The 12,847-nt window shown below is 37.0% G+C and overlaps 1 protein-coding gene across 1 annotated transcript in view; it reads left to right on the forward strand.

The window, feature by feature from the left end:
• CDC14A (cell division cycle 14A) overlaps window positions 1-12,847 on the forward strand; it is a 59,595-nt gene that overhangs the window by 1,639 nt on the left and 45,109 nt on the right. Inside the window, 1 exon segment of the mRNA XM_021404428.1 lies at window positions 8,777-8,852. Within this exon segment, the coding sequence (XP_021260103.1) occupies window positions 8,777-8,852 (76 nt within the window).

Raw genomic sequence — 12,847 nt, forward strand, 5'->3', positions numbered from 1 at the left:
ATTTGAGTCTTCATTGTTTTCAGTTGTCTATCTTCTAGTGGAGTTCCTTATGATCTTTTCTCAAAGTTAACTTTTGTAATTTCCTGTTTGGGTTGAGGGTGTTTTCTGTAACAATCATTGAAGCAAATTCAATAAATGTACTCCTTAATCCACATATCGGTTAACCATGCACCAGAATGTAACATAATACCAGATAAACAAGATAGTGAAGTCTTTGCTTCCTTCTGTTAACTACTAGGGCATATTTAAAGACTTTAGACGTGTAACTTGTGGTATACTTTGAGTCAACAGCTTGTAATCTGTCGGGGCCATTTCTAAAGGTATCCTATATTTGATATAGTAGCAGTACTCATCCTGTTGCATTCTCAAAGTAAAATGGTAAACTGTAATTTGAAGTAGGAACTAAGTGACAATTGCCTGGTGGCATGAATGCATCCTGTATAATAACCTAGTTCTTCTAGATAAGCAGTGCTAAGTTTTCCACTGGTATATGTAACATACTGTACATCTCTATTAGTGTATGCAATATTTGATAGTAAAACCATGTCAAAATTTGTATGTTTTTCCTTTCACTCCCATCTCTAAGGAAGCTTGTATTCTCAGCGAAGTAAAAGCAGATGCTGGCAGGGTTACCACTTTATATTTTTGTCAGCACCTTTCTGAAATTGGAAAGCTAGTATCGAAAAGAGAAATAAAATAGAAGTCAAGTAGTGTTTAGGAAAATGCTGGTTCTACTATAGGTTCCCTTTATTCTCCTCAGTGAGCTAGATGTTTGTCTGCTGTACTTCACAGGCTGCACAGCAGAGACTGGCCCTGACACCTGCGTTTGTGTCTAAGTAATAGTAGAACCCAACTTCCAACACCAAGCTGGGACTCCTGATAGCTTTCTCAAAAATGCACCTTTCTGAGAAAGCAATTGGAAATATTTATGTGATGCTGAAATGAAATTTGGAGGTAAACTCTGGAGTGCTGTAGCCCAGAACAGTGTTTTGTAGAGTCTTCATTCAAAACGACCTACCTGTGCTGTTCTTCCTCATCAAAATTTCTTGGCTGCTTTTGCTTTGTAATTGAACTAGTTCAAATAGTTAAGAGTAAGAGTATAGGAGATATCTGTTCGGGCACAAAATCCTCAGCGCCTGTGAGGTATGTAAATAACTTTGCTAACACAAGTATTTATTGACTTAGTTTTGTTAAGATGCTTCATAGTAGTGACTAGACAAACGTACTTCATTGTATATGGAACTGAACTGCTTTTCTTTGGGCTGTTCTATCTTTAGTGATAATTCTAACTGTGAAGTGATGCGGAAATTAATTTGGCTGACTTTAGTGAGGTCAGTTTGCTTTCTTTGAAGCAATACATTGTCGAAAAACCTCGTGAATATGTGAGTATGGGGTTGTTAGTCTGATTATGAAGAGCATGTTATTGGATCGCATAGTACTTAATCTCCTTGTCTCACTACATTGTTTTTCTCTCTTCACTCTTGATGACACATAAGGAAGTAATAGTGTAAATTAACAGCGAACTCTATTAAAGAAAAGTGCTCTAACACTAAATTTGGTGGGCCTGGAAGTTTTGGAGTGAATGCTTGCTGTTGTAGTGCATCACATGATTTATCACTAGGCTATACCCAAAATGTGATTATGTAATTTTGAGTAGCTCAGCCTTAATTTTAACTTGAAGTTGTCAACTGTTCTAACGAATTCATAAAACTACTTTATTTAAGCACTGATACTTTGAAAAGTTAAAAAGAAAGGATTTCAGTGTGCTTTGGAACATCTCAAACATTATCTGTCTGGGAGCTCACTAGTAGAACTGTCGAACTGTCACTGTTTTAGTTGCATGTGCTGCAATTTAACGTGGGACTTACTGTGCTAAAGAAGAGATGGCATGCAAATTTCCTGTTTGAATTTAGAATGAATTTATGCAACTGACTTTGTATAGCTTCCCCTCCCCCCCACACAGTTGTTTTGTTTCAGTAAGATTTTGTCAGTCTTTCTCTGAAAGTCTCTGAGGTCCCTCCTGAGGAAATCTGCCCTGCTACCTACAAGAGAATACAGTCTTGCAGAATAATGTATTGCAGGTAACTATTGCTTCAGGAAAGCTGAGTTAATGAGAAATAATCCAGCTTGATGAGGACTGTCATTTGGCAAATAGACAAGCCTTGCCTTGGCAAGATCTCAATTAGTGAGTTAGGCAAGAATAAGAAGCTTTTTCTTCTCTAAGAATAGTGTCTTTCATGCTTCACCTTTCAGTAAATAGATCTGGATTGGGAATATTACACTTGATTGGTTAACTTGACTTTCACATCTTTTCATCCAAACAATTTGTAACATCATTTTTATTGTTGTGTAAATTTTTCAAGCAAAATTAAAAGTTAGTTAAAACTGGGAATATCATCCTTTTGGTAAATAATATCGGCAGTTCTCAAACTGTGTTTTTACTCGGTCACTTCTAACTTCTGATCTTTTTTTTTATAAACAGCTTTTGCAGATCTGATCTGAAATTTAGCGAGCAGCTGCAAAAATAAATAGTATGATATTCTCTGTACATCCTATGTTGTACACTACAGCCTTCAAGCCATGGTATGTTGCTTGCCCGTTTTACAGCAGTCTTAATGTTAGCTATGTTTTTTGAAGTTCAAGCAGAAATAGAATAAAACTCAAAGCTATGACTTCATTTAATGAGTATTCTTTGGACTTTGACTTGTCGGACATGTTTTCTTCTTTGTATACACGTATGCAATGCAGTTTCTCTTTCCAGTGGTATGAGTATAGATTAACTTGTTTATTTGACCAGTGTAAAACGCTGCTTTGTATGGTTATCCAATAAAGGTACTTGCATAGGAAACCTGAACTTCACCATCCTTTTGAGGCTTATATCAGTTGAAAGGAAAAGAAAACCTTATCCATGTTACAACAAATAGAGCTGTCACTTCACACAGAGAACAGAGAGTTCCTTGTTCACTTCCAGCTTTTGGAGAGTTGAACTTCACTATCAAGTGACTAAGATAACTTAGCGAGTTGAAGTCCACAAAAACAGTGACAAAACCACATCACGTCTAAGAAACTTGCTAGCTTCCACCTTTTATCATTATGAATGTAAATACAGAGGAAAATGAAGCTTCATAAATATCAGTTTTATGTCCAATTTTTGTGGATGGCTGTTAATAACAGTACTGTAGCTTTTTTCTTTTTCATCTTAAAGTAACAGTTTTTAAATTCACTGCAAGCGGAGTCAGGTGATCTGAAAACTGGGAGTATCATCTTCTACTTAGAATATGAACTACTGGCATAATTTTATATTTGAAACACCTGAAGTGCTGCACCTTAGCATTTGTGGTGTTCTCTCCAGTACAAGTTTAATACATCTTATATGCACTCTTGTGCCTTCTTCACCAAGTTAATGAAGGGACTTGAGCACCTTTGCTATGTGTAGAGACTGAGATAAGTCGGACTGTTTAGCCTGGAGAAATCTCAAGTGGGGAAACATTACCCTGGAGAGTGTGAAGAGGATGGAGCCAGGCTCCTCGGTCGTACCCAGCACCAAGATGAGACAGTGTGCACAAACTGCTACATGAGATTCTGTGTGATCATCAGGAAGCACTTTTACTGTGTGGGTGATGAGGCACCGGTTGTCCAGGTGGAGCTTCCCTGTGCAGAGATGTTCAAGAGCTGTCTGGATGTGATCCTGGGTGTCCATGCTTGAGCAGGGAGGTTGCACCAGATGACCTCTAGACATGCCTTCCAACATCAACTATTCTGCGATTCACATGGAAAAGATGAAAGCAAATTACAAAGGCATTGAGGATTTATTGTTTGCAATAAATGTGTACTGGAATAATCTGTTTTCTAGGCTCCAGTTTCCTACTGGACAGACATGTAGCTTGAAATAGAAAACCTTCTACAAGAAACTTGGTCTCTTAAGATGAGTTTTATTTTCCATAGAAAGTAGGTTTCTAACAATCTTAAGATTCTTCTACAGGCAAAGATCTATGGAAGAAGATCTTTGCTGATACTTTGCTCTTGACATCTTGAAGTATTGTTTGAAAAATGCATGCATCTGGAGTAGCTCTAACTGTAGGTAACTTGGAGCTTTGATTTATTCTTGGATTTTGAATAGATGGGATCTTGAAGATTTGGAACATCTGGGGGGAAAAGGAGTGAGTACCTGATGTTTTGCGTAATCCGTAACTTCTGTGTTATTCCTATCTTCAGATGCAAGCGGTGGGGTGATATCACTTCTAGAGTTATGTTTGCTGTATCTTCATCATTCAGAAGTGTGCAATCTTTTAGTAGTATGAAGTGTTAGGGATTGTGTCTCGTCCCCGATGAGAAAGCTCTCAGCAGTTTGTATGTGACAGGAATTGGTGGGACTAGAGCAGCAGCTAGTGCTGTTGGGCATCCTGCCTTTGTTCACACGTGTAAGAAGTGGGAAGGTGGGATGTGCTTTGGGAAGCAGGGGTGCGAGAAGGAAAACCAAATAGGTAAGATTTCAGGACCACCAGAGTTAAGTTTTAATGAATATGTGGATTGATACTTCTGGCTTTCATCTAGAAAATTTGTGTCAATTCAGATGTATTCAACTTAACGGTTTGAAACATTTAGCTCTAGTAGCCATTTACTGCTTCTGCAGCGGCTGATTCTTGTACTGCTTATACTTGGATTGAGAGCCCATGGAGCAGACACCTGAATGTTCTAGTGATCCAGCCTAGGAAGGGGGGGGGGGAGAGAAAAGAAGGTGAAGAATATTTTTCTTCTCGTTCTAATTTAGTCTTACTGCTTATTTTTAATAGTAACCTCAGCAAGAAACTGGATTTCTGTAACATGTTTACAAATTAGTTTAGTCTTGTGTCTAGTAAGCTGCATTTCAGCTACTTGCTGCAGTTCTTATGGTTAAACTCTTAGTCCAAATAACAGCCAACTTGAGGTGCTCCTATCTGGTGGAAAAGAGGCTTTTCTATAGTTGTTAGTCTCCAACAAAGGTAAGCGTCTTGCAGAGAACAGTAGCTGCTTGTCAATTCTTGTATGTGTGCTCTAGAAAGAGATTGCAATAGCTAAACTATGCTCGTTTTAAAGTTACTGACTCAAACACCAAATAAGCTGCCTGGCCAGTAACATCGTTTCCTCTGAGCATTTGTGCATGGTTAGAACTGGCTCTGTGAAGCTGTTCTAGCTTGTTTTCCAATATGTTAATAAGGGTTTGAACCATATTCAGGCTGCTGTGAATACCTACTACTTAATGCAGAATGCTTACATACCCTCATATTCAGCGTAGCAGTAGCTCCAAACTTATGCTGATCTGTCATGAAGAAAAAAATCCTGAGCTAAATCTTCAGATAGGAGTCTCCTATCTTCTCATCTGTATTTCTGTTACTGTATCACAAAATTTGTAAGGGAATGGCAGTATAAAACTACTGCTTTAGTACATCTATCTGCAGGGGGAAAGTTTATGTTCACCTTTGGATTTCTGGAGCAAAGTGTAAGTAATTCAGTTTATTTTGAAAGGTAACTTAGTGCCCTAGCCATAAATACGTTGATTGTGATGTTAATGTGGAGGTCATCAATTAATTTCAGAGACTGCCTGGATATGGTATTCCTTCACTGGCTGTAACTGGGCTCCATCCGTTACTTCCAGATATGAAAGCTGTTTATCATTTACTGCTGTGCTAGGGTCAGCAATATTCAAATACTTAGTAAAATTAACTTCTTCGTTCAGAAGAGGTGCCCAAGGCTTGACCTGGCCCATGGCACCTTCATGTGGCATTGCACAGAACTACAGTCAGAAACATCTTGAGTTTCTGTCCTAAAGACTATGTAGTCCTAGACTATATTTATTTCACATTTACATTCACTGGAAGAAAGTACTTGCATGAAAGAGTAAATAAATGAGCTGATTTAGGGCTGGCTTATCTAGGTAGATGGCAATTCCTATGATACAAAACAGCAGGTATCGGAAATGATAGGCTGTAAGAGCTGATGAGAAAGGCTGTTCAAGGAGTTGATTCTAAGGAGAAACCTATGCTTCTGCTTCCAGGTACCATTATGATGGTGTTTCTGAAGTAGAGTATTTAAATATTCACGTAGTGGATTCAGGGGTTTTGCTGCAAAGTAGCTGGAGAAGCATAAAGATAGCAAGCTTCCATGGGGTGGGGAGGAAGAATAATTTCAGCTATCATCTAAGTACTTGATTAAAACAAAATATAAATGTAGATTAATACCGTACTTGCCTTCTGTTCCTCATATCTGGTTCCCACCACCATTGCAAATGACTGTCTCTTAACTGGCTTAAGTTTCAGAGATGTGCTGATTTCATATGGCGTACAAATGCTTACAGGAACATCTGGATATAATGAAAATCTGTTAAATGTGAAATAATTGTAAATGAATGAATATTGGTTATGTACATTGTATTATGTAATCAGATTTCATTTCTTTGTGTGTTTTTGTTTTTTTAATTTCTGTCTTCAACTTTTGCCAGGTAAAATTCTTAGTTTGGAGTGTGTCTTGGTGTGCTGTTTCTCTTTATTGCTTATTTCCACCCCCCAGTTTCCCATCTTCCACTTATATTTAGCTCTCAAAATTCTGTTCTTAAGAAGAAAATCCACGGACTGACTTGGGATTAAGTGACTTGAATTCAAGGACAAAAACGGCCTGTTGCTCTAAAAGTAATGGGCATGGATAAGATTAAACTCTTCTGGTTAGACGTATCAGACATTGCATTCAGTTTTAAGGATATAAATTGAAGAGTTTTGTAGGAGTTCACTTACTTCAGTACAGAACCTTATGTTATCTGTCAGAGAACTTTTCTGTTTGGAGAACTGTGAAACACTTGTTTCACTTAGCTCCATTTAAAAAGAACATTCAAGCTTATTCCAGTTTAAAGACACATAGTGGAAAAAGTCAAATTATTAATGCATGTATCACAACATGTCAATGTCAGTGGCTTGTTTTGGCTTGTTTATACTGCCCCATGGTGTTGTGTAAAGGAATTAGAAGTTGCTGGTGGGTTTTGATTTTTTTTTTTTTAAATAATAGTGGTGCACTATTGAGTGAAAGTGCCTGTTCTTTCTGATTGTGTTTGGATTTTGAAAAGTATTAGCCAAACAGTAGCAATACCAGGGTGTTAAAGATTGATAATTTTTTTGGCTGTATTAAGAAAACCATTGTTTGCTTAAGGGCAGCAAATGATAGAAAATCACAGTAATGAGAATCTGAGTAGCTTTATTTTTTAGAAATATCTTGTTACTTCATGGATTAATTGACTAAATGTATCTTTTCTTTACATCCATCAAAACAGTAAGTAACTTATCTATTGTGGATAAATTGATTGGTGAATTCATTTTAATCTGCTTTTCCTGCTCTTCTGTTTGTGTTTAATCATGCAGAAAAGTAGAAATGGATGTTTGAGTTCATACTGCTGTAGTTCTAGCAAATGAATAGTAATGGAAGCTTATCCTAAAGCATGGCTGTAGTTCTGTGCTTTAGATGAACTGCGTGTTCAATTATATCATTGTGCTGATCGAAGCTGTATTAGAAACTATTTTGTTCCACAGTTTGATTTTTTTCAAGTATTTTTCACAAAATAGTCTTAAAATCCAAGTTCTACTTGTTCATCATGCAAGTGAATTAATATTCTGAAGGTAATACTGGAATGAGAGGTGTGGCTTTGTTTTTGTTTTGGGATTTTAGTGCTGCAGAATGAGAACCAATTTTAACAAGCTACCTACGGAGCTTTTCTAGAAGCCATGTTCACTGCAGTGTCCTTAGAGCTCCAGTTTTTCATTATTATTTTTTAAATCATACTTGTTCTTTTTTCATTTAATCTCTATTAAGAACTTAATGGAGAGTTTTGGTTTTAAAATAGCTGTAACTGTTGACCATATCTGGCAGCCTTATCTGAGATGAGGAATTCTAAAAGTTAGTGACTACTTTATTGCCACTAAAATTTTCATCTGAGTTCTGTGAACTTACAGTCCTAGGAGTTGGACAGCTTAGTCTTTGACCCACCTAAAGAGCTACTGTATTTAAACATTATGACAATGTTTTGCGCTGCAAGGGATAAACACATTTGTGCTGCTATGTGATGTTGTAAAGTAGATGATGTTAACACTTCACTGGTGTGGCAGGCAGGGTGCTCATTCTGGGCAGCAGTGGGGCCGATATAATTCACTCTTCTTCACTGGGCTTTGGTTTTTTTGTTTGTTTTTGTTTGTTTGTTTGAGAGGATGTGTGTGTGGAAGGGGTATTAATGAAGTAATAAGTCTCCAGAGGCTTAGGATTAGTGAGAAAGAGCGCTGTGAATCCTGACCAGAAACTTTTATTTTTTGCAATAATTTTCCTGAATGTGCTATTGCTGGTCTCTCTTATCCAAAGGGCAGCAGTTGCTGCCTCAAGGGGTATGTGGATGTTTAAGGAAAATCTAGAAGAGAGGGATGGGAACAATGAGAAAACATGAAATAAATGACAAACTCTGAGAACTTTTCTTAGAAACAAGAGGAGTAAGGGGGACAAAAGGGAAAGCAATAAAGCATTCTGTGTAAGGTGCGTATGAATAATAGGTAGTTTCTGGGATAATGGGAGATGGGATAAAAAAGAAGTAGGCTTAAATTTCAGTTACTGCAGCAGCTGAAATAAAGGGTTTATGTGGTGTATTGTATATATTGTCCACTCAGTATTCCCCGTAGTTTACTATTCTGCAGCTTTAGCTATCAACAGTATGCACATTGAAATTTACTTCACTGTTTTGCATAAATAACATTTTTTTCTTTTCTCAAAGTTTCTATGCAGATTTTGGACCTTTAAATTTGGCAATGTTATACAGATATTGCTGTAAACTAAATAAGAAATTAAAGGTAAGCTTTGTTTAAAAAATATTGTTCCTATATTCTTGTGCTTTCAAACTCAGATAAAACCTGTTTTCCATTTTGAAAGTGATTATTTGGTACTTGCTATCTATAGATAGTTGCTACTAAGCTTAAGGCTCTTCTTTGCTCTGAATTCTTTTACCTCTGAAGAATGGAAAAAAAAAAGGAATATCCCGCCATTGTTGCTTAGCAGGTAAGGTACTGAAGGGTGATTTCACCTTCATAATCTTAGTTTCATAGTGAAATAGTAAATAACAAGAAATAGTATGGCTGTATGGATATTTCATGGGTTTGCAGCTGATGAAGTTGGTCTGTTGGTAAGAATAACTCAAAAAAAAAAAAGAAGTAAACATACCCTCCCCTCCCCCCCAAAAAACCCACAGACCACAACAGATATTAAAACAAACATCCCTGCTCATCCTTGTCTCCTATGAAAAGAAAGCGTCATCTCCAAAATCACAATATTTAAATCTCACTCAGTCAAAAAGTTAAAACTTTGCAATCTTTCATTTAAATAAAACGTTGCTTGTAATAATAGTGTTATAGAAAAGTCTTTTACACAAATAAAAATGGTTCTTTTTTTCTGTAGTACTTGCAGAGGTGTCACTGCTTTCAGTTTGTAGAAACCTTATTCTTCTGCTTCCACCTTAGTGTTGTAGATTTCAGGCAATTTTTTTGCTCTGCTATAGATGTAGAAAATGTAAGTATCTTCTTCAGATACCACAGTAGCTTTTCTCTTGACTGCAAAATTTTTGTCCTTCCTTTATAAAGTGGTCTAGAACATGTGAATGCGGCATTTATTTTGGAAGATCATACCATCTGAGTTTTGTTCCAGCAATACTATTCTGTGATAAAGCCACAAGCCTGGTCTGAGTTGACCTTGGGCAGCAACTAAGCAAGCAGCAGCTGCTTGCTGACTGCTGCCCCAGTGGGACAGGGGAGAGAACCAGAAGAGCAAAACCAATAAAAACTTGTGGGTTGAGTTAAAGATGACTTAAGTAGGGCAATAAAAAGGAAAGACAGAGGGAAAACAACAGGTGGTGCTAAGGCAATTGCTCACCACCTCCCAGCAGCAGGTGACTGCCCAAACAATCTCTAAGCAACAGCTACTTTTGAAAGACTGCGACTCAGTTTTGTTAGTGTGCATGATGCTATCTGATAGGGAATATCGCTCTGGTCTGTAGAGATTAGTTCTGTCAGTTCTGTTTCTCTAGCTTCAGACTGTGATCGATTTGGGACATGAATACATTCTTATATATCACAGTTGAAGCATGACTTTATGCTTTGTACTTAGGCTAGAACTCCTTCAAATTCCTAGAAAGGAGTTCTAAGACTTTCAGCCAGAAAACAAAAACACTGCTAGTAAGTACTCTACAACTTGTGTTTAATGATTCAGTGTTAAAGCGAAATGCCTTTATTGTTGCATCATCTGCCCAGAGCAAGGCAAGCTGCTAGTTGTAAATGGCATGTAATCGTGATATTGTAAAGACCATATATGCTAATGGGAAAAAAAAATACACAGGGGAGCCAAATTAAAACTGAATGAGTAACTGACACTTGTGGAGTTGGCTCAGCAATACTTTGTTATATTAAAATAACTTTCATATTTTTTGGCAAGTAAAAAAAAGCAAACTCACAGTGCTAGGTGAGGAGTACAGATTGTCAGGAAGAGGACGGAGAAATCTCAAGCAGATCAGCCAGAAGGGAGGTGCTGTCCATTACTGTTACCAGAGGTTAATTCAAAATAGGTTAATTTAAACTACTGGTAACACAGTAGAGAAGGGTAATCTGATAGTGCAACCAGAGGAAAATAATACCTGAAATCAAACAGCTAAAGCTTGGTATACCAGCTGAGTAATGCAGAAACTTTGGCTTGAATAGATTCCAGTTTGCCTGATTAGCACTGCCTTTGAGATAGGCCAGTATCTGCGAATGTAAACTTTGCTTCCCTAATACATAAAATATGTACTAGACTCTGTCTTAGTTTAGGTACTGTCTGCAGTGGCCCGGCAGGCTCGGAAGGGCTTCATCCACAGGCTGAAGTGCGCATCTGATGCGTACTGTAGGTATAACTACTACAGACTTCTGCTCAGCTTTGCTAGTCAAGTATACTGAGTATGCTTTTCTAACAAAAAGCCTTTGCAAGAAGCATGGCACAGAAAAAATGCACTAAGTGTGATAGTTTTTGTGTGGATATGGTATCACAAAAGGAATTTAAGAATTTTGAAGGCTTTTCTTAAGTTTAGAATTTATATTAAGGGAAGCAGTAGAAATGTGACTATGAGATCTCATTTAAAATACAAACAAAACCCCACAAACTTCCTCTCCAAGTCTTTCAACTGCATCTATTTCTGTTTTGGTAGAGGGATGAAGCGTGAGGGTGGCAGTTTTCTGCTCCCACCTCTCCTTTTTGGGGAGGCAGAGAGGAGGGAGAAATGCCTCATTTTAAAATGTACTACATGACAGACCAGCACTTGACACTATTGTATCTTTATGCTGGCTGACTTTAAAAGCAGTGAGTAATTCTGTTCTAAAGAACTGAAGAGTTTATTCAAATATCATTTTTTGTTGAAGGTAAAGCACTGAAGCTGTGTTTTACAGGAAAACCTTCCTGACCTTGTTATGTTTGTGATGTTTTGCTGATTGCTATGGAGACGATATTGACTAGCTGAGACAACAGCAAGAAAAGATGCTTTCCAATGCTATCTTCGTACTTGTTCTTTGAATTCTGTCTGTAATTGCTTAGTCAAGCTTTTTTTCCTAATTAAGTTATGAAACTAATTTTTCTTTCATTTAAAAAAGTCTGATTTCATAAAATGATTTAAAGTACTGTGTTCTGAGCATATATAACCTTATGCAAACTCAATAAATTAAGAAGCAGGCATAATCAGAGAGGGAGAATTGCCTAGAGAAATGATTTGAGTTACCAAAGATGGAAAAGCAATAACGGAAGATACCGGCAGACCTATGAGCTGTGGGACTAATGTTTCTTGTGTGCTGTGTTGTGGTAATTGTAAGCATCTCCTTTAGGACAGCTTAGGTTTTGAGGCAGATTGCATGTACCTTTTTTTAATACATGATTTTTCATGGCCTGTCTGCAAGCACTGTATTCGCTGTTGTTTATGTGCATACATTTGTGTGTATTTCTTTAAGCAGTATTTGCGTGGATCCAACATTATTAAACACATTACAGCAATTTCTTGTAGAACAATGCAAGTAAATCTCTCTTGGGATCTTCAAGAAGCAAAAAATTAATCTATTATAAAATTAAAGTAATTTTAAAGTGGAAAAAAAAATATGTTCTGGAATCCTTTCATATACCAGAGAGTTTTGTTGCCTGAAACAAAACCTGCTGCACTTCTCTTATAGCTTCTGCTCTTATTTAAAAAGACAGTCTCTGAGTATATTCTTCTGAGAAATATCTTGACAGGTACTGCTTTATTACATTTTGTGTTCTACTGAAATGTTATTATTGGTAAAGAGAAATCTCTTTGTTACTTCACAGTGCATGTGTTTTAACTTTTAAAAAAGTAAGGGGTGAGTTGCAACCATATTTCTATATCATCCTTAACTATAGCTATTCTCTGGACATCTCATAGTGAGTGTCCTTTTTGAAACATTTTTGGTGCCTCTGAGTTATGTATTATCTAAGGAAACAAAATCTCCATGTTCAGGTGGAGCTCTGGAGACATTTCTTCACTTAAAAACAATACAACAAGCAAAAGAAAACATAAACAAATTCCACAAAACCTTAAAACAACTGTCTTTAACACTTGTCATTGAACCTACCCAGAACTTGTCTTACCTTTTGAAATTTGGTCAAAATGTCATTATATTCCTTTTATAGTTTGGATAGGTTAGTATTGATAGTGAAAGTGTAACCGAGTCAAGTATTTGTGTTAGCATTAACAGAAGCATTCATGCATGCAGCAAGTCGGTTCAGCAACATTAGCTGTAAAGTTTGATTTTCTGTAACTAGTGGG

The sequence above is a fragment of the Numida meleagris genome, chromosome 7, assembly GCF_002078875.1.
Source record: "Numida meleagris isolate 19003 breed g44 Domestic line chromosome 7, NumMel1.0, whole genome shotgun sequence".
NCBI lineage: Eukaryota > Metazoa > Chordata > Aves > Galliformes > Numididae > Numida > Numida meleagris.